The 21664-nt window shown below is 63.8% G+C and overlaps 2 protein-coding genes across 2 annotated transcripts in view; both read left to right on the plus strand.

Moving 5' to 3' along the window:
• The window catches only part of CAPN5 (calpain 5), a 55197-nt gene that overhangs the window by 15262 nt on the left and 18271 nt on the right, over positions 1-21664 (plus strand). The window contains exon 4 of the mRNA XM_055122386.1: positions 5227-5358. Within this exon, the coding sequence (XP_054978361.1) occupies positions 5227-5358 (132 nt within the window). The remainder of the gene's footprint in view (positions 1-5226; positions 5359-21664) is intronic.
• Positions 10593-12429, plus strand: OMP (olfactory marker protein). The gene has a single exon (XM_055122387.1). It carries the CDS (start codon positions 10810-10812, stop codon positions 11299-11301), a length of 492 nt encoding a protein of 163 aa, XP_054978362.1. The 5' UTR covers positions 10593-10809; the 3' UTR covers positions 11302-12429.

The following is a 21664-nucleotide window of genomic DNA, read 5'->3' on the forward strand; positions in this document are numbered from 1 at the left end:
GGATGCCCAGGAGGGCTCTGCCGCCCTGTGAGGGCCCCACCCCTGGCAGGAAACGCTTTCCGCTCTCTGAGGTTCTGACAGCTGCAGAAATGAAAAGTGCTTATGACTAATCAGTACTCACAAGGGCCCTCGCCAGCGAGGGTGCCCGGGGCGGGGGGGGCACAGGAGGCGGGGAGAAGCTGCGCCCCCCCCAGGCTACTGTCTCACACACACACACACACACACACACACACACACACACACACACACACGGTCTCATACACACACACAGTCTCACACACACATGGTCACACACACAGACACACACAGTCTCACACACACACATGGTCACACACAGACACACACACAATCACAGACACAGACACACACACACATGGTCAGTGAGTACCTGGAGCAGCAGGGGGCTGGGAGAAGCTGCCCCTGCTCCGTTCCCCCCATACAGGCTATGGTCTCACACACACACAGACATACAGACCAAGACACACACACACACACACACACACACACACACACACACACACACACGGTCAGTGAGTGCGTGTGTTAACTGGGTGTTTCCTTCACATACACACACACAGTCAGTGAATGCCTGTGTTTGTTGGGTGTTTCCTTCCTTCACACACACACACACACACACACACACACACACACACACACAGTGAGTGAGTGCCTGTGTCTACTGGGTGTTTCCTTCTCTTTTATTGGGACTGAGCCTGTTGTACCCCTGGGGCCAGTGAGGGGATAGGGGGGTCACTGCCCTTCTTCCCGCACCCTGTCCTGGTCGCCTGAGCACTGGCCATAGGAATTTTTGTGCAGAGTGCCCTCACCCACCCCCGCCCTCCCATACACATTTGGGAGAAATCTGCTTCTGTTTTCCGCTCTGGATTTAGGGCAACACCTGGCGATCCTTGGGGTTACTCAGCTCAGCATGGGGGGTCACTCCTGGGCTGCTGGGAAACCAGGTGCTCCCGGGTTTAACCCTCGGCACCCCACACGCGAAGCCTGTGCTCCGGCCCGTTAGGCCCCCTCCAGCCCCCTTGCCTTTTCTTTCTTTCCTTTTTCCTCTTGGTTTTGGGGCCCCAGCTGGGGTGCTCAGGGCTGACTCCCGACTCTGCATCAGGGACCACTGCTCAGACGGCCACGTGGGATGCCAGGGGTCACGCCCCGGCCGGCGTGTGCCAGGCAGACGCCCTACCCACCGCACTGTCCCTCCGCCCATAGTTTTGAATCTCGTATCGCCTCCCTGACTGTAATCTCTCCCTGCGGAAAATAGAAGCGTCGCCAGCCAGAGCGATGGGGGCGGGGGGCCTCGCCCCGCACGCGGCAGCCGACCGGGCGTGCCGGCACCCGTAAGTTCCCCGGCCTCTCCGGGGTCACTCTGAAGAGCAGAGCCAGGAGTCACCCCGGGCACCGCCGCTGGGGGCCCGACAGCAACCACAGGGACGGCAACAGCTCAGCCACAAGTTCTGTCTGGACCGCGCCCGGAGAGGCCCGGCGAGGGGCCAGAGCTCCATCACGCCCCCCCCCACCCCCACCCCTGACCTGGGGGCTGGGGCCTGTTGCCCGGTGCACCCCTGATTCCTGCTCCTGCCTGCCCCCCGCCCCCACTGTGCTTCTCCCTCCTCCACGGGTGGGGAGGCGGTGGCCTTGCTGGTCATTGCGAGTCCTTGTGAGAACATTCTAGCTCTCTGCCCTCCCTCTGCCCCGTCCTGCCCCTCTCCTCCCACTGACCATCTGGTCACCAGGAGGCTGGCAGGGGCTGGGCTCGGGGTGGTGACAGGAGGCACGCTCAGGAGCGCCCTGCTGTGTGACCTCGGCACAGCCCTTGCCCTCTCTGGGCCCTTTCCCAGCTGGGTGGGAGAACTGCCCTCTCCTCACAGCCCTTCTGGGTGGGGCCCTTCCGAGGGGCGGGGCCGAAAGAGGAAGCAGCATCCAGCAGGGCCTCCCTGGCAGCCATGGGTCAGCTCAGCCGGGTTAGGGCTGCTGGAGGTGGGAGGGAAGGCAGCTGCCAGGGCAGGGGATGGACCAGAGGGGGTCTGCGGGGGGGCGGGGGGGGGGGGCTGAGTGGCAGCACACTCCTAGCAGTGCGCCCCCTAGCGGGCTGGGGTGGGGGACACAGCGGGGGCCCTGGCTCTGTGCAGTGTGGCCGGGCCACACTGATGCCAGGGCCCGCTGTGCCTCTTTGAGGTGCCCCTCAGCAGCCTCCCCCGCCCTCCCCAGTGGGCCTGAGTCCGGGATGGCCCAGCCTCTGGGACGTGTGAGCTGGAGGCAGTCACTGCCCCTCGGCCTCAGTGGGCCCATCTGTGAAAGGGGGGCAGGGCCCGGGAGCAGGGCTTGAGGCTGCAAAGAGGAGGTGCCCTGGGGTCGGCCGTGGGGGCGGCACCAGACTCGCCCCTGCCTGGGCTGGGTCCGTCCTCCCCCGAGTCCGGCACTGCACTGGGGCCTTGTCCCTCTGTCCCCTGGGCCCCAGGCCCCGCCCAGGCTCAGACTATTCTGTCTCTCGCTGTTTCTTCCGGCTCTCCCTGTCTCGGGATGAGCCTGTGGGTCCCTTGTTGGAACAGAGAAGGGAACTGTCCTCAATTTCGGAACCTTCTGGAGTGCCCAGCCCCGCCCCCTGGCAGTGCTGGACAGCAGGTTCTTTGTGTCACCAGAGAGGCCTCCATACTGAGGCCCAGTGGGCAGAGGCCCAGGGGGCTGGGAGGGGTCATGTGGGGGGTTCTCCCTGGGTGTCTGGTGAGGGGCCTGCTGCTCCGCATGGGCCTCGGTTTCCCTACTTGTCTGGTTGATCCTGATGTGGTCTTTGATTTCAGGAGGCCAGGACCTGGGTGACGGCAGGTGGATGCAGGAGGGAGGGAGGAGGGTAGGCAGGGGAGGAGGAAGAGGAGGGGGGAAGTGGAGGACCTGGGGGAGGAGGAGGAGCGGGGGAGTAGTGGGGAGGAGAAATGGGGGAGGAGGAGGAGGGAGAGAAGGGTGGAGGAGGGTTGGGGAGGTGGAGCCAGGGGAGGAGTGGGGAGGAGCAGGGGGGGAGGAGCAGGGGAGGAAGGGCACGGGGAGGAGCAGGGGAGGAGGAGCAGGGGAGGAGCAGAGGGAGGAGCAGGAGGAGGAGCAGGGGAGGAGGAGTAGGGAAGGAGGAGCAGGGGGAGGAGCAGGAGGAGGAGCGGGAGGAGGAGCAGGGGGAGAGCAGGAGAAAGCAGGGGAGGAGGAGCAGGGGGAGGAGGAGCAGGAGGAGGAGGAGCAGTAGAGGAGGCGCAGGGGAGGAGAAGGAGGAGGAGGAATGGGGGGAGGAGCAGTGGAGGAGGATCAGGGGGAGGAGCAAGGGGAGGAGCAGGGGAGAAGCAGGGGTGGAGCAGGAGGAGGAGCAGGGGGAGGAGGAGGAGGAACAGGGGGAGGAGCAGGAGGAGGAGGAGCAGGGGAGGAGGAGCAGGGGAGGAGGCAGGTGCTGTGGCTGGGAGGCACCTGGCAGAACGGGACTAGCAGGCAGCCCGGGAGAGAGGCGAGTCCCCAGGAGTGTCCCGTCCTGGTCACCTCCTGATGGCCCAGTGCCGCCTGCCCCTGGGCCCGCCCACTGCCCCTGCCATCCCCTCCTACACAGCCGCGGGGCCTGCCCAGAGGCCCCTGGGTGGCCATGAGGAAAGGGGCTCAGTGCCAGGGGCCCTGGCAGGATCCCAGGAACGTGTGTGCATGTGTGTGTGCATGTGTGTGTGTGTGTGTGTGTGTGTGTGCATGTGTATATATATGTATATATGTGTAAGTGTATGTATGTGTGTTTATGTGTATATGTGTGCCATATATGTGTATGTATATGTGCTTGTGTATGTGTATATGTGTGTATGTGCGTGTGTATGTGTGTATGTGTGTGTATTTGTGTGCATGTGTATGTGTGTCTGTGTGTGTCTATGTGTTTGTGTGTGGGGGGGGGGAGGTAGGGATTTGGAGTCCCTAACCCCTCCCTTGGGAGCCTCCCTGCTCTCCGGCTTTCTCTGCTGTTCCTGTGGTGACTCTGCCACCAGGCAGCCTCCTCTGGTTGCTCTCTGGGCTCCCAGCCTGTGCCTGCAGGGCGGGAGCGGGGACTTCCCAGCCATGCGTGTGCTGTGCTCTGCGGGGGAGGGCAGAAAGGCGGGCCTTGTCCCTTGTGGCGGGCGGGGTCTGCTCCCAGGCTCCTGTGTCTGCAGAGCACAGTGAGGCGGGGGGGGGGGGGGGGGGGGGCGCCTCTGGGCCAGCCCAGTCGGTCGCACCCCCTCCACCTGGCACCGCCTGGCCCTGGCCCTCCCACGGGACCCGGGAAAGCCCCGCCGCCCCCGCCAGCCGGCCACGGCTCAGGCTCACCGCCTGAGCGATAGGACTCCTGGCCGCCCGCAGCCCCCGCACCTGTGCTTGCGCCTGGGCGGTGGGTGAGGCGGCAGCCCGAGCCCCAGATGCCTCTGCGGAAACTGATGTCCCTTGGTCCCCACCTCCACACACACACACACACACACTCCTGCCCTGCCACTGGGAAACGCTTCTTTGCACTGCGAGAGGACAGAGGCTCAGAGAGGTTAGGCTGCTGGCCCAAAGTTGCACAGCCAGGGCGCGACCAGGAATCCCATCTCTGTGACTCTGTTGCCATCTGCTGGCTGTCTGCCGTAGAACGTCGGGAGGAGCCCGGTGGCCGGGGCAGCTGCCCCAGGTGGCAGCCGTGTCAGTGTCCAGGCTGCGTGTTCAGGCCGCGTTGCTCAGCGCCCCTGGACTCTGGGCACCATGGCGTGCCTGGCGCGTGGCAGACGTCTCTGCATTGAATTTGGTCTTCGGGCCCAGGATTAAAGCTCATCCAAGCGAGGCCCGAACCCTCACTCCCTCCCGCCCACATCCGGGGGTCAGTGAGCCCCTGCAGACCCCTGCCGGCCCCACGGTGCGACTGTCTCAGCTCTGCGGAGTGGGGGCAGGGGCTAGGGGAGGGTGTCTCCTTGTGGAATCCCGCAGGGCCCCAGAGGGCCCTTAGCCCAGCCCTGCCCTGCCCGGCCCCTGGGGCCCAGGAAGGACCAGGCCTCCCCCCACCCTTGGCTGCGTCCTAGGAGGTTTGGGAGAGTTTTTCTCCCTGCTCCCCCCCCCCCCCCCCGTCCACAGGACAGTGGCCCCTGGGGGCTGCGGGTGGGAGTGCCGGGCTGCTGGTGCGGGGCAGTGCAGGCCAAGGGCCGGGGTCCAGCCCCCAGGCTGCCGAGACTGACCGCCCGCACTCCCTGTGCCCAGGACATCTGCGAGGACCCTCGGCTCTTTGTGGACGGCATCAGCTCCCACGACCTCCACCAGGGCCAGGTGGGCAACTGCTGGTTCGTGGCCGCCTGCTCGTCGCTGGCGTCCCGCGAGGCGCTGTGGCAGAAGGTGAGTGTGGACGGGTGGGGGCCTCGGGGTGCCGGCGCCCCCGACAGGCCTGCAGAGGGGCAGAGGCCGGCCGGGCTGCCAGTGGGGGAACTGGGGGCTCCCAAGGCCATTGCTGGCGTTCCAGAAACGCGGCGGAACGTAGACACCTGTGAGCCGTGGAAGCGGTTCAGATTGAATCCTGTTAGCATGGGGACATCGCTGTTGGCCATCGCTGTCCTGGTCACTCAGCGGTCACTCAGTGCTGTGCCTGGCGGCCAGGCTGGGCTCTGGGCCCACGAGCTCGACTCGCCCCCTCGTGGCAGTACTGGGTAGTGCAACCTGAGTCTCCAGGGTCTGGGCTTGGTTCCCATCCCGGGAGCACAGGCCTGGCGCTGACCGTTCTTGCCCAGTAGCTTTGCCCCGCGGGCCGCCTGGCGCTCGCCCTGACCTTGTGGTAGCCACTCCACCAACCTCAGCCTGCGCACGGGGGGCTCAGGGAGCTGTGGGGGGGCTGCCGATACTAAACTTCCAGTTTGGAGGTCATTATTGGGTCATCCTCTTCGTGGCCCGCTGTGGGTGTTCCCACGCAGACGGGTGCCACTGCCAGCTGTGCTGTGGTCACGCCGTGGTTGGGGCTGTGGTCACGCCGTGGTTGGGTCTGTGGTCACGCCGTGGTCGGGGCTGTGGTAACACCGTGGTCAGGGCTGTGGTTGGGGCTGTGGTCACGCCGTGGTCGGGGCTATGGTTGGGTCTGTGGTCACGCTGTGGTCACACCGTGGTCGAGGCTGTGGTCAGGGCTGTGGTCGGGGCGGTCAGTCGGGGCGGTGGTCGGGGCTGTGGTCGGGGCTGTGGCTGGGGCTGTGGTCACGCCGTGGTCAGGGCTGCGGTCGGGGCTGTGGTCACACTGGTTGGGTCTGTTGTGGTCGGGGCTGTGGCCAGTCACGCCGTGGTTGTGTCTGGTCACACTGTGGTTAGGGCTGTGGTTAGGGCTGTAGGGGCGCTGCTCTTCCATATTTTGAGTACTGAAAATCAGGTGTGTGTGTCTGAGCGTGTCTGTGTGGCTTTGGCCTCGCCGGGTGCCTCTGACAGTGCTTTGGGGTGAGCTGTGTGCTGTGGGGCTCTCTGCAGACACGGAGACATGGGTAGTTAGTTCTGGGGTCTGGGAGAGCCCCAGAGAGCCACGTGGGGGCATTCCTGGGCCTCCCAGCCCCCAGTGGGCAGCGGGCTCTGGGTGCAGGCTGCCCAGACCCCCCTGCCTCTGGCCCCAGTGCCCGCTCCCTGGGCCCAGACTCAGCCCCTCCTGCCTCTGGGCACCCCCCCAGGCCAGGTCTGGATCCTGTGGGGCTGCCCCCACGCCTGCCCCCTGCCCTGTAATTGCCTGTTTACCCGTGGCCTGTCCCTCAGGGGTGCCCTCCGGGGACAGCGGGTCCCACGCCTTCCCGGGAGCTCAGCAGGGTCCTGGCACGGAGGCGGTTCAGGACGGGAGCCCGACCCCACTTTTTTGCCATGACAGCCCCAGGGCGCCTGCGGCTCAGAGACCCCCTGGGTGTCCTTCCCTCACCCCTAGGGGCCCTCAGGGTAAGGGGGCTTGGCCCAGGGCGGCCTGGACCCCCTCCTGGCATACTCCCTGTTTTGTTCCGAAGAAGGGGCTGGGCTGGCCTGGGTGCTGTGTGGCCCTGGGCAGGCCTGTGTGTCTCTGGCCGCAGTGGGCTGGGCAGCGGCCGGGCAGCTCGGGCCTAATTGCCCTCAGCTCTGGAGCCCCGTCCAGCTCTGCGCGGCTGGGTCCCGGAAGGAGCCGGCCCCGGGGAGCTCATTACCGCCTACTCCCCGCCTGTCTCTGCGGGCTGTTGTTTGTTGTCACCCTCCCTTACTGGGCCGTTGCCCGGCAGGGCCTCCCTTGCCCCACCCTGTTTTCTCCACAGAAGGGGGGTGTTCAGCCGAGCTGCACCCCCCCCCGCCCCGCCCAGGCTCTCTGGGGATGCCGAGCCTCAGGTGAGGTGCACCAACCTGAGCTTACTCGCCTGCTGCCTCCTCCAGGAAGCCTTCCAGCACGCCCCTCCAGTCCTGGGCTCGTCCTGGTGGGAGCTAGACTGGCCCCCTTCCTGCTCTAGGCCTCAGTGTGATCCTGATTCCAGCCCCCAGGGCTGATCTGGGCCTTTCTGCCCTTCTTGGCAGCCACCTGCTTCCGCCCGCTTCTGCCCTGCCAGGCCCTTCCTGCAGAGGCGGGATGTGCCCCCGACTCTGGGGCCCCCCTAGGCTGTCCGCACCTGGCTGTGACAGTGGCCACAGGGCGGCCCAGGGCGAGCGGCTGTGGGAGGGGCATGCCCCATCCCTGTCCTCAGCCCAGGGCAGAGGGGACGGGGAGAGAAGGGGGGATCCATGCGGGGGGCACCGGCGGGCAGGGAGCAGAGTCCGGGGTGTCTGAGAGGTGGGCACTGCTCGTGGGGGCCGGCTGGGGTCTGGGATAGCCCGGTTGGGGGGCAGCCTGCATGGGCCAGGCCCTGAGCTCCGCCGCTGGCACCAGTAGGGTGGCCCGCACAGACCACCTGCGGGCCAGGGAGACAGGCCAGGCCAGGGGGCACGCTTGCATGCCTGGTGGGCCCCAGTGCCATCCCAGGCCTGTGCCACGCCCTGAGCCATCCAGCCCCGTTGGCTGAGACCTGCCGGGAGTGATGTCAGCCCCCCGAGCACCGCCTGGGACCCCCACACCAGGAACTGGACAGGTTTCCGCCCGGTCCTCATGGAGGCACTCGCGGAGGGCCACCCCCTCCCCCAGGTCTCGGCAGCTCCTCTCCACACAGCCCTGGAGAGTGTCGGTCGGGATAAGGCCTGTGGGCGCTGACGCTTGTCCTCAGGGAAGAGGGAGAGAGCGGGGGGCCTCGGGCCCACAGCTCAGCCGCAGACACCCGTGCAGGCCGGAGGATGCAGAGAGCAGAGACCAGCCCCAGCCGCGTGTGCCACAGCGAAGACACGCACTCAGCCCTCCCCGAGTGGAGCGGCGCAGCCTCCCTGGCTCTGGGGGCCCTGGGCCTGCCCTCGCCCCCCGTCCAGCCCGCGCGCCCAGACGGATGGCGTGCCCTTCCCCGTGCTACGTCCAGACTCACGTGTCAGGGACCTCACGCCCCAGCTCACCTTGTCACCAGCCCCTGCTGCCTGGCTGCACTGGCTGCCTCGCAATCAGAGCGTGTGCCTTGATTTCCCAGTTGTTCCACCCCGGTCCTGCCGAGTTCCGGGGGTCATCATGCCTCCTGAGTTCATCTCTGTCGCCCTGACCACCAGCTGCCTTGTGCCCCGGCAGCTGGCCCCCAGATCTCTCCCCGCAGCCTGCAGCTGAAGGATTGACCTCGCTGGCCTCGCCTCACTGATGCACACACGCCTGTCCCCAGCCTGTGTCCCTCCTGCCTCCCTTCCTCTAAGCACATCAGCCAGATCGAGGGGCAACGGGACTCATTTTCCAAGAGTCCCCAGGTGGCAGGTCCTGGTGTTGGTCTGGCCCAGAGTGATGAGAAAGACATATGGGCCTGCCCACTCAGGCGCACAGCCTCGCGTGGGCACTCCACATGAGGACGGGGCAGACGAAGGAGCAGAGGGGCACTGGCCTTGCACGCGTTGGCATCCCATAGGGTCCCCTGAGCACCGCCAGGAGTAATTCCTGAGCATCGCTGGGTGTGGCCCCGAAACAAAAACAAACCCCGTGCAGAGGAGCGCTGAAGGGGCTTCTGTGGGGTGAACATGTGCAGGAGATCGGGGCCCCGAGAGAGCACAGCAGGGACGGTGCTTGCATGGCACGCAGCTGACCCGGGTTCGATCCCTGGCATCACATAAAGTCCCCAAGTCTGCCAGAAGTGATCCCTGAGCATCCCCAGGTGTGGCCCCCAAACCAAGCAAACGAGCAGGAGACTGGGTTCCCTCCTCAGCACCCCTCGGTCCCCTGAGTGCTGCCTGGATGTGACTCCAGAGTCACGAGCTCACCAGCCACACGAGGCCAGGCAGTGCGGAGAGAGCAGGGCTGCGCGGGAGGGAAGCAGCCCGCAGCACGCAGGCGGGCGCAGGGGGAGCTCCTGCAAGCAGCTCCCCAGCCTTCCTCCCTCCTCCCTCCTCCCTCTGCCTCTGCTCCATGAAGTGCTGTGTGATGCTTGAGCAGTCTCATCTCTCCGTATGCTTGGGGGATGGCCCCAGGGACCCCCCAAACCGGCCTCAGGACTTGGGGTGCCGTCTTGTCAGAGCTTGGCCCTGCTGCTGGCCTTTCCCGAGAGCCTGTGGATTACTTGGCTTCCATCGGGCAGTTGGGGCCGGGCGTGTGGTCCACGGCGGCCCTCGGGAGGGGGATTTGGGAAGGAGAGCGGCCGGCTTGGGACAGCCGTGGGAGCCCTGAGCTGGGGCTCTGAGGAATGCAGTTCCCAGGCCCCTGGACGTGCCGCAGGGCGGAGTAGCACCCCTGCCCACCTGCGGGGTGCCTCCTGCTCACGGAGGTGTGAGATCAGGGCTTTGGCTGGGGGTGGGAGGGGAGGGGGCAGTGTCATGGTGGCCTGGCGCAGGAGGTGGGAGGTTTTTGGGGCATCTGGGAGGCAGAATCAAGGGGCGTGGCCCGAGGTGTGGAGGGGAGAGGGGCCCTGGCGGCTCCCGAGGCACGTGGGTGGCGGTGAGTCTCCAGTCATCTGCCCTTCGGCCGGTGCTCCCTCCTGTCCCGGGTGATGGGGGCCACCAGCCTCTGTAAACTGCACTCGCATCCTGCCCCCTTAACAGTGCCCCCTCAGCAGTGCTCCTCCTGCACAAACAGGCTTCTGCCCTCTCAATAGTGCTCCTGCACAAACAGGCTCCTCTGCCCTCTCAACAGTGCTCCTGCACCAACAGGCTCCTCTGCCCTCTCAACAGTGCTCCTGCACAAAGGGCTCTTCTGCCCTCTCAACAGTGCTCCTACACCAACAGGCTCCTTTGCCCTCTCAACAGTGCTCCTGCACAACCGGGCTCCTCTGCCCTCTCAACAGTGCCCCTGCACAAAGGGCTCCTCTGCCCTCTCAACAGTGCCCCTGCACAAAGGGCTCCTCTGCCCTCTCACCAGTGCTCCTGCACTAACAGGCTCCTCTGCCCTCCCAACAGTGCTCCTGCACAAAGGGCTCCTCTGTCCTTTCAACAGTGCTCCTGCACAAACGGGCTCCTCTCCACCTGCCCCCTCCGCAGTGCTCCTTCTGCACAAACAAGCGCCTCCCGCTCAACCCTGGGAGTCGGGGCCGTTTCCACGGCGATTGACATCAGCCACCGGGTCCCCCAGGAGCCCGGCAGCCTCCCGCCCCCGAGGGCTGCGGGGAGAGGCAGGGAGGCGTCTGGGCGCCGCCTCCTCCCACGCGCCCCACCCTGCGCAGGGCGGCGGGCAGGTAGGCGGGCCCGCGGGTGGCCTCCTGCCTCCGCGCCAGGCCCCGGCCACTCAGCTCCAGGCGGCGGCGGCGGCGGGTGGCGCGAGGCGGCACGGGCATGGCGGAGGACGGGGCGCAGAAGCCGCAGCTGGAGATGCCGCTGGTCCTGGACCAGGACCTGACCAAGCAGATGCGCCTGCGCGTGGAGAGCCTGAAGCAGCGCGGGGAGAAGCGCCAGGACGGGGAGAAGCTGCTGCGGCCGGCCGAGTCCGTGTACCGCCTCGACTTCATCCAGCAGCAGAAGCTGCAGTTCGAGCGCTGGAACGTGGTGCTGGACAAGGCGGGCAAGGTGACCATCACGGGCACCTCGCAGAACTGGACACCTGACCTCACCAACCTCATGACGCGCCAGCTGCTGGACCCCGCGGCTATCTTCTGGCGCAAGGAGGACTCGGACGCCATGGACTGGAACGAGGCCGACGCCCAGGAGTTCGGCGAGCGCCTGTCGGAGCTGGCCAAGGTGCGCAAGGTCATGTACTTCCTCATCACCTTCGGCGAGGGCGTGGAGCCCGCCAACCTCAAGGCCTCGGTGATCTTCAACCAGCTCTGAGCCCTCCGCGCCCAGCTCTGTTTGGGGACCACCCGCTCGCTGCTGTCTGATGCCTGGCTTCGCCCGGACCCCCTGCACGCGTCGCCTCCTCTCCTCTCCTCTCCTCTCCCGCCTGCAGCAAAGACGCAGAGACTGTAGTCTAGGAGCCCAGCTGGCTGCTGCCCCCATCCCCTGAGCCTCAGAGGCCTGGTGGGGACCAGAGTCGGGGGTGGAGGGGCCGCGGCGCCCGCCTCCCCGGCCTTGTCCAGAGAGAGGCCGAGAGAGACCAAAGGAGTGGAACTGAGAAAGAGGAAACCGGAGACCCAGCGTCCAGCTGTGCCCGCGGGGCATTGGGACAGGCCCTCACCGCCTGGCCAGCGCCGTGCCCTGTGCAGAAGCCAGTGGCCAGAGCCCAGTGCCCAGCCAGAACTGTGCCTCGGTGCCCTGGGGAGCGGGCCGTCAGGACCGGCCAGTGCTTGGCCCTCGGGCCGTGACGTCAGCAGGAGAGAGGGCAGGCAGAGCACCGCCGAGGGCCCCGCGGTCCCGGGGGCTCCGGCGGCACCCAGAGACGCCCGGTGTGCACTGGCAGGTGGAGGCTGAGCTGCCCTGGGCTGGTCCCGGCCCTGGGTTCTTGCTTCTCCCCCGTCCCGCCGGGGAGGGGCGCCCCCTCTCTCGGGGACCAGCACAGGGTGGGGAAGGCGCTCGTGCCGCCTGGTTCTGCGTCTCGTCGTCAGTGACACCAGGGCCTGAGGTGGGGCTGCTGTGGCGGCAGAAGAGGGTGGCAGCCCCCTGGGCAGAGCTGCCTCGCCACCAGGGAAACCGAGGCACTGTCATCCAGGGTGGATCGACTGCCTGCGATCAGCCGAGGCCCTGCAGAAAATGGCCGGGTCAGCCTGTGTCCAGTCCTTCACCGTGTCCACTAGAGACGGGCCTTCACGCGTCCCGAGAGCAACAGGGGACAGCATGGACCTGTTCCCGGCTATCCGGCTGTTGGGGGCGCAGCCCTGCCTGGCTTCTCTGCGGGGCTTGGGGGCCCCACCGCGCCAGAGCCTGCCTCATGCTCGGCCCCTGCAGCTCTGGGGACCCTCGGGCCCAGACCGCCGCACCCCCGCCCTGCTGTGCCTTCTGCGCGTCCCCAATAAAGCCTGTGTGTCCCCAGTGGAGCCTGCGAGTCTCTCGGTGCGACCTGCGCCCTCGGGCAGCGCCTCTGACTCCCCCGCCCAGACCCCCCGCCCTCACCCACCCGCTGGCGTTCTGGGGGGTTCTCCCGGGCAGTGCTCAGGGTCCGGGCTGCTTCTGGCGGTGCTCGGTGCCAGGGTTGGAGTCGGGAGCTGGGGCGCAGTGGCCCGCCCGCCTTGGGTCAGGGTCTGTGGTCAGGACCGGGCAGGACCCACAGCCGGGCACAGTCCTCAGCACCCCCTGACCCGCCTAGGTGGGACACCTGGAGCGAGTCCTGCCCAGGGGTGCCGGGGGGCGGGGAGCACTTTGAGCCCCGAGCCGCCGCCCTGGCTGTGGGGGCGGGTAAGGGGGTGAGGGTGGGGCAGGCCAGGGCTTCGTGCTGTGGCCCCAGGCAGCCCGTGGGCTCGTCCCTGTGCCCGCCCGTCCCCGCGCCCCTCATGCTCACCCGAGTGGGGGCAGGGACAGGCCTGCAGCCGTGCAGAGGGGATGCCGGGCCTGAGAGGTGCCGGACAGTGGGTCAGTGGGCTGCTCGGTGGGGCTCCGGCTAAGCCAGCCCTGGGCCGGGCCACACCGCAGTGCCGGGGCCGCACCGAGGCCTCCGGCTCTCAGCCCACTGGGCGTCTCCCTCGGGCCCGTGACCTGTGGGTCTTTCACTTCACGGCCCCGGACTGGGCAGGGGACACTGCAGCCCCTCGGAGGACGCCGGGGCTCGGCCTGGACACAGCCCCAGCCTGCGTCCTCCAGCAGGTCCCACTGCCAGCTTCCTCCACCCGGACCCTGCGCGCCCCTCAGGACGCTTCTCGGGACACCCAGCCCAAGGCTGCTCTGGGGAGGGGCAGGGGGCCCTCAGCTGTCCCCCCGGAGGGCCCCGGGGTAAGGGAGACGGGAGGAGTCACCGGCCAAGGCCTGCCCTCTGGCTGGGCCCAGGGCCTCCTGACACCCCTGCCTGGACACTCCTGTCCCCCTTGCTGGTCCCTCCCCATCACACTGACCCTCCCCTGCTTGTTTTGTTGGGGCCACATCCCGCAGTGCTCAGGGCTTAGCACATGGCTCTGTGCTCGGGTCACACCCGGCAGTGCTCAGGGGCCCATACGGGATTCGGGGGACCAAGTTCGGGTTCGCCTTGTGTGAGGCAGGTGCCGACCCGCTACACTCTCTCTGCAGCCCCGTTCAGTTTATTTATTTATTTATTTATTTATTTATTTATTTATTTATTTATTTATTTATTTATATTTTTGGGTCACACCCGGTGATGCACAGTGGTTACTCCTGGTTCTGCACTCAGGAATTACTCCTGGCGGTGCTTAGGGGACCATATGGGATGCTGGGAATCGAACCCGGGTCTGCCGCGTGTAAGGCAAATGCCCTACCTGCTGTGCTGTCTCTCCAGCCCCTGTTCAGTTATTTTCAGGGGGTCACAGAGAGACGTGCCCCGAGAGGCCAGCAGCCCAGGACTGGGATGCTCTCTGGGGATGCTGGTCGGGGGCCGCTCTCCACCCCCAGCCCTGTCACAGCTCAGGGGCCGCCGTGGAGCTGGGGGCGAGGGGACGGGGGCAGCCTCTGCGTGAACAGGGACCGGGCCGGTCCCAGCCCCAGCGCCTGCCTCTCCCGTCCTGCACGGAGTCTGTCCTCGGAGACTCGGAGGGAGGGGCTGAGCACTGAGGGTCTTGCCGGCAGAGGCAGGACCCCCATCGGGTTACCATGGCAGCCCCCTGTAGCCCCTGGCCTGCATGTGACCTGCTGGCCTCCGTCAGAACCGCTCAGCGGCCCTGGCAGTCCGGCAGGTCCCCTCACAGCCCTGGGCCTGCAGGCTTCTGTCCCCGCCCCCAGCCCCCACTCCACCCCCTTCCCGAGGCCTGAGGCCTGAGGGTCAGGCTCAGCTGGTTTGGGGAGGGGGCGTGCTGGTGCCCAGAATGGAGGTGCTGCCCTAAGAAGCCCCCCAGGGAAGAGAGCCTGTAGGGGAGGCTGCCAGGAGGGGTGCCGGGCCCAGGCCCCACTTTATTCCACCACTCTGTGTGTGTGTGTGTGTGTGTGTGTGTGTGTGTGTGTGTGTGTGCGCGCGCACACACACGCCAGACCTGGCGATGCTCAGGCTTACTGAGTGTCCTGGCTCTGCACTCAGGAATCACTCCTGGCTGTGCTTGGGGACCATATGGGATGCCGGGGATGGAACCTGGGTCCGCCGCGTGCAAGGCAGACGCCCTCCCTGCTGTGCTGCCGCTCTGGCCTCCTTCCTTTCCTTTCTCTTCCTCTTCCACTTCCCTGACCCTCCCCTCCTGTCCCCTCCCCCTCCTTCCCTTCCCTCCCCTTCCCCTTTCCTCCCCTCCCCTCCTCCCCTCCCCTTCATTTTCGGAAGGTCTGTGGGGGAGAGGGGTTGGTCCATGTTCAGAGGCGGCACAGCTTCTCCAGAGTGGACCCCAGCAAGCCAAGACACAGTGACAGGCGAGTGAGCCGCGTGTGCTGGGCAATGCGGGCTGCGGAGCAGCCTCCTCTGTGCCCTTCCGTAGGGGTCACACCCAGGGTGCTCAGCAGCCCGGGGGTCCTTGGCCTGCAGGCAGGGCCAGTCCCAAGAGCCACACCCGAGGGCACTGGGGGGCCGCGAGGTGCTGCGCCTGTCTCGGCAGCCTGCGACACCCTCCATGCCTGGCTGAGAGGAAAGACTGAGAGAAAAGTTACCCATAATACAACTGTAATCACAGGATAGGCCCAGAGCGAGGGCACAGCGGGGAGGGTGCTGGCCTTGCTCGCGGCTGACCTGGGTTCCATCCCCAGCATCCCATATGGTCCCCGAGCATCGCCAGGAGTGATCCCTGAGTGCAGAGCCAGGACTAAGCCCCGAGCATCACCAGGTGCGACCCCAAAACAACCCCCCCAAATTATTTCACTGGGCAGGGGAGATGATTCAAGTCAAAGGGTTAAATACCAGCTTTACATGTGGGAGCCCTGGGCTTGATCCCTGGCACCTCCTGGTCCCCTGAGCACTGCTGGGAGAGCATCTGCAAGCACTGCTGTGTGTGTGATTCCCAAATAAAATAATTTTATCATAACTGATTTTCTTAATTCCCTCCCTTCCCTCACTTCCTTTGTGTTGCTATGCTGATAGAGAGGCTCGCACTCGTGACCACGGTGCTCACTGAGCTCTGTACTCCTTGTGCAGTGCTCTGTGGAAAAGCACGGTTCTGGTGTGGCTCACACAGGTCCTTGCTGTGGCAGTCCCACCTCTTCTCAGCTGCTGTGCTTGCCAGCATCGCTCCCTACTGTGTGGTGCTCACACACGTCTGGGCGTGGCGTGGCCCAGATCACAGAAGCAGAGCTGCCAGGAAAGCGCTACGCACATGTGGGACACCAGGGATTTGAACTCGTGACCATGTGCTCTTAGGACCATCATTCTGAGCCCCTGTGCCTTTCTTTTGGGCCCTTCTAACGATTTCTTTTTCAGTCTGTTTTATTGTAATCAATGAATCTGCATTTTACTTTTTATTTTTGGGCCCCCTCTGACACTGTTAGCTTACTGCTAGCTCTGTGCTCGGAGAGCACTAGTGCTGGGGTTTGAGGGAACACATGTGGTACCCAGGGTCAATCCCTGATTGGCTGCTTGCAAGGCAAGTGCCTTAACCCCTGTACTATCTCTCCGGCCCTGGTTCTGTGTTTTAAATAATGGATTTATTCAGTTCTGTGATCAGGTGTTTTTTCTTAAGGTTTAGTGTGTGTGAGTGTGAGTGTGAATGTGTATGAGTGTGTGTGATTGTGAGAGTGAGTGTGTGAGAGAATGAGTGTGAGCATGTGAGTGTGTGAATGTGTGAGTGAATGTGAGTGTGTGAGCGTGTGTGTATGTGTGAGTATGTATGTGTGAATGTGTGTGAACATGTGTGAACATGTGTGTACGTGTGAATGTGAGGATGTGTGTGTGTGTGAGTGAATGTGTGTGTGAGTTTGTGTGAGTGTTTAAGTGAATGTGTATGTGTGAATGTGTGTGTGTTTGTGTGTGTGTGAATGTGTGAGTGTGTGTTTGTGTGTGAATGTGTGTGGGTGGGTGTGTTTGTGTGTGCGTTTATGTGTGTGTTTGTGTGAGTGTGTGTGAGCTTTTAATCTAGGCACTGTGATTTTTTTTTTCTTCTTGGGTCACACCCGGCGATGCTCAGGGGTTACTCCTGGCTCATGCACTCAGGAATCACTCCTGGCAGTGCTCAGGGGACCAAAATGGATGCTGGGAATCGAACCCTGGTTGGCCGCGTGCAAGGCAGACGCCCTCCCCGCTGTGCTGTTGCTCCGGTAGTGTTCCGGCACCACCCGCACCACTGTAGTGTCAGTGTCTCTTCACAGGGGCCAGCTCCCACACAGCCACCCTCGCCGGGTCCCTGGACCCTCAGGACGGCTCAGCCTACAGTCTGGTCTGTCACCCGAGCAGGGTCTGGGCAGGGTCCGTAGCTGCCGCGGCCATTGCCCTCACGTTTCCCTGGCCCTGTGTGCTGGGAAACCAGGTGTCTGTTCGGGGCATTGCCAGCTCCGGGCACCCGTGGCCGTGGGCGCTGGGCCGAGGCCGCAGAGGGCCTGCAGCTGTGGCACGCGATGGCTCCTTCTGGAAGAACAGCGCGCCCAGGCGTGGGACCGGGCGCCCGGCGTCCGGGCTGAGGAGCCCGAGACACAGCCAGGCCGGGGTCCCCAGGGTCCCCAGGCCCCCCAGGCTGAGCTCACGGCCCCCAGCCCTCTCGCTCCTCAGGCGCTTCTGCTTGCCCTCTGAGCGCCTTCTCTCCCTGCCCCTGCGAGATGGCCCGCGCCCCGCGCCCCGCACTTGCGGTCAGCCCGCCCTGGCCCTTCCTGCCGGTTCCCCGGGCCACCCTGTGACTTCTCTGGGGTACGTGATCTCCTGCCGCTTCTCTGGTGACGCGAGAGCCACAGTGCCGGTGGGCCGAGTGCTCTCCCGGCGCAGACCTCCCCGCGTCTGCCGTGGCTGCCCTCGAGGGCGGTTTATGCCGCCGGAGACACTCACTCTTTCCCTCACTTTCCCAATTCCTTTTTGTGGTTGTTGTTTGGGGGCCATACGCGGCAATGCTCAGGACTTACTCCTGGCTCAGTACTCAGGAGTCACTCCTGGTGCTCTGGGGACCGTTTGGGATGCCGGGGATTGAGCCCAGACCTGCGGGTGCACGGCAAGTGCCCTACCCGTTGTGCCATGGCTCCGGCCCCCGCCTCTCCAGGTTCTAGACGCGTGGGCTCCTGCCTTGCTCGGCGGGGCTGTGTCCTCAGCCCCGGGTCACTCCTCACGAGGCCCGCCTGGCCAGGGGTGCCTGAGGGGCCCTGGGGTCTGTTGCTCCCCAGTTTCTGCTGCCGGGGCCGGCTCTCCCGTGCCCCGTGCCGTGGTGCGGGAGGGGAAGTGGAGGGCCCGCGGGAGCCCCGCGTCTGGGTCTCCAGGCCCTGGGGCCTCATTAGCTGCCTCCGGAGCCACAGGAGAGCACAGCTCGGCCTCGCCTGGGCTAATGGTCCTCCTGTGGCCTCGGGAGCCCCCGTCTCCCCACACCCCCTTCCCCAGCCCAGCCGGAGCTGTCAGAGCGGGGAGGAGCCAGGGCAAGTCACGGTGGCCCTAGGGTCCCGGGCCAGCGCCTCCCGATCCTTGTGTCCCTCAGCCTTCCCACCGGGCAGTGGGACCACACCCACCTGGCGCAGAGAGGCGAGAGGCGGCCAGGGAGGCTGACCGAGAGGCCGTGCAGAAGAGTTGTCAGAAAGGGAGGCCGCGTGGGGCCTCGCGGCTCCCGGTGGCAGGCTGCTAGGGACGCTGACAGAGAGGCAGGGAAGGCCAGTGGTGTGTGCGGGAGAATGCGTGTGTGTCTGTGTGAATGAGAAATAGTGTGAATGTGTGTATATGTAGGGGGGATGTGTACAGGAGTGTGTGTGTCTGTGTGACTGTGCGATTATGTGTGAGTATCTGTGAATGTGTGTGAGAATGTGTGTCTGAGGATGTAAGTATGTATGAGTGTGTGTATGTGAGCATGTGAATGTATGTTTGTGTGAGTATATATGAGTGTGTGTGAGCATGTGTGTGAGTATATGTGAACATATATGTGTGAGTTTATGTGAGCATGTGCGAATGGATGTGAGCATGTGCGAATATGTGAGCATGTATGTGGGTATCGTGAGCATGTGTCTAATTGTATATGTGTGTCTGTGAGAATGTGAGTGTATGGGAGCATGTGTGTGAGTGTGAGCATGTGTGTGTGTCTGTCAGCATATGTGTATGAGTGCCTGGACATGTATGTGAGCATGTATGAATATAGGTGAGCATGTGTGTGAGTATATGTGAACATGCGTGTGAGTGTATATGAGCATGTGAGTGTCTGAGCATGTGGTTCTGTGAATGTGTGTGAGTGTGAGCATGTGTAAATATGAGCTGTGTGTGAGTGTGTGTGTCTGTATGAATATGAGTGTGTATGTCTTTGAGTGTGTGTCTGTGTCAGCATGTGTGCCTGTGTGTGAATATGAACGTGTGTGAGCATGTGCATGTGTGTCTGAGTGTGTGAAATGTGTGTCTGAGCATGTATGTCTGTCCATGTCTGTGAGAGGATGTGTCTGAATGTGTGAATGTGTGTTTCTGTGAACGTGTGCGTGTTTGTGTATGTCTGTGCTTGACTGAGCATGTGATCTGTGTGTGTCTGTGAGTGTCTGTCTGTAAGTCCATGTGTCTGAGCGTGTGTGTCTATGAGCATGTGTGTGTAAGCACATGTGTCTGTTTCTGTGAGCACGTGTGTCTGTGAGTGCGTGTGTCTGTGTGAGCATGTGTGTCTGTGTGTCTGTGAGCGTGTGTCTATGAGTGTGTGTGTGTCTGTGTTTGTCTCTGTGTGTGTGAGTGTGTCTGTGTGTGTGCATGTGTCTGTGTGTGTCTGTGAGCAGGTGTGTGTGTCTGTGAGTTTGTGTGTCTGTGTAAGCACGTGTGTGCGTGTGCATGCGTGTGTGCGCGCGAGCGCATGGGTGTGTGTGTGTGCAGTGCTTCGCTCCACCTTCCAAATGCTTTGAGGATAAACAGAAGCAGCCTTAGGAGCACGAGGGCTAGGGAGTGGCTTTGGCTGGAGTCTCTGAGCTCAGGCTGGGGCCCTTGGGATTCCTCAACCTGAATGCCGGGTGCCTGGTCCCGTTCCTGGAGGCGAGCTCTCTCTCCCTCCCTCCCTCCCTCCCTCCCTCCCTCCCTCCCTCCCTTCCTCTCTCCCTCCCTCTCTGTCTCTCTTTCTCTCTTTCTCTCCTTTTTATCCTCTTTCTCCTCTCTCTTCTCTTCCCTCTCTCTCTCGCCCCTCTTTCTCCCCTCTCTCTCTCCTCTACCTCCTCTCTCTCCCCTCTCTCCCTCCTCTCTCCTCTCTCTCTCTCTGTCTCCTTTCACTCCCTTCTGTCTTTCCTATACCACACCATGCTCAGGGCTTACTCCTGGCAGTGCACTCAGAGGCCACTCCTGGTGGGCTCAGGGGACCATATGGGAGGCTGGGAACTGAACCCGGGTCAGCCGTGTGCCAGGCAAACGCCCTACCCTCTGTGCTATCGCTTGGTCCCCCACAGTGTTAAATTAAGTTAGATCCCGCTCTAGGAAGCGGGCCTCCTGTGGCCTTTATATTCAGTGCCCGGGATCAGACCCACGTTGGCCACGGGCACGGCAAGTGCCTACCAGCCGTGCTGTCAGCCTGGCTCTGGAATGATTTTCTTCTTGAAGGAGCTGCCTGTCCCCATCAGGTACCCACCAGCCATGGCCTCTCCGGCCTGGCCTTTCCCGCCCCCTCCTGCTGTCCACATGCCTCATGAGGCCTGGTCCGGGGGTGGGGGACCAGCCAAGTGGGCCCCACGCCCCATCTCTTGCCGCATGCCCCGCCTCAGCCCTCGTACGCGCCTGCCCCTGAGGGCCGCCCGGGAAAGCTGCAGGGAGGCACGTGGCTGAGGGACCCACCTTTGTCGCCGCCAGACCTGGGTTTGGGTCCTGCTCTCGGCCACGATGGTGTGTAACTTTTCGTCTGTGTGACCCTGGATGTGCCACTCACCTCTCTGAGCCCAGGACTACTCCTCTGTAAGGCCTCGATTCGGGCGACTGTGAGAATGACACGGGCTTGTACCCAACACTGCCGAGATGCCATGATGGCCCATGCAGGCTAAGGGTGTGTCTCAGCTAAGAGCTTCCCCCGTGTAAGTTTCCATCCCTGGCACCACGAATACAAATGACGCCAACAGTGTCAGGGTCCCCATCTGTGTCCGTGCAGTCACTCTGCCTTACTGATTAATAAACAGCCTTTCTCGGCCAACTTATGAGTGCGGTGCTGACCTGGATAGAGATGTCCCTGCCTTAGAGAGTTCGTACTCCCGTGACACATTAGGATTGAACACCGTGTCACCCACCTGCTTAATTATAACTGGGGTCAGTGCCTCAGGAGGGAGAGTAAGACATTTGGGACTGATAGTCAGGGCACTAGGCTCATCGGAAGAGTCAAGGAGGGCTTCCTGGAGGAGGGGGAGCATAGACCTAAGGTGGTAATCAGAGTCAGCTGGAGGGTGGGCAGGTGCAGTTTCTGATCGGAGAGAGCCCAGAGCAGAGCCAGTGGCTGGGGGCTGGGAGGGGCGTCGGGGGAGTGAAGAAACCATCGGGAGGTGGGGAGGGGGTTTCACATTGAGTGTCGGCTTGGGTCTGGAAGATCGGCTCCCTGGCTTCAAACACTGCCGGGCACGTGCCGGGTCCTGCGCTCACACTGTCTGTCATCCTCGGCGGGCAGGGCCTGGTGAGGTCCACTGCTTGGGAAGTACCTGGGCCAGGGGGCGTCCTGAGCTTAAGCCCTCCCTCTCGAAGGAGAATTAAACAGACAGGGGGGCTGGAGCTGGCCCACAGACAGGAGTCACCCTGAGCACAGCCCGCGTGAGCACCAAGCTGGGAGTAGCCGCTGAGTTCCACCAGGTGTGGCCCCCAAGACAAAACAGACAAAAAAGATAGTGTGGACCTTGTTACCTTATTATTTTCCAGGGGACAGATGTGTTCGGAAAGATCACTGTGCAGGGCTGCGAGACGGGGCTCCCAGGAGCCCTAAGTCGATTACTGCCTCCACAGGGTCTCCTGAGCACGGGGTGGGGGGGAGAGAGGAGGAGGAGAGGGAGAGAGAAAGAAGAGGGAAGGAGGGAGAGAGAGAGAGGAGGAGGAGAGGGAGAGAGAAAGAAGAGGGAAGGAGGGAGAGAGAGAGAGGAAGAGGAG

The sequence above is a fragment of the Sorex araneus genome, chromosome X (genome assembly GCF_027595985.1).
Source record: "Sorex araneus isolate mSorAra2 chromosome X, mSorAra2.pri, whole genome shotgun sequence".
In the NCBI taxonomy this organism is placed as follows: Eukaryota; Metazoa; Chordata; class Mammalia; order Eulipotyphla; family Soricidae; genus Sorex; species Sorex araneus.

What these genes read in the sequence shown, in the direction of transcription:
- OMP (XM_055122387.1), top strand. Translation starts at nt 10,810, where the DNA reads ATGGCGGAGGACGGGGCGCAGAAGCCGCAGCTGGAGATGCCGCTGGTC.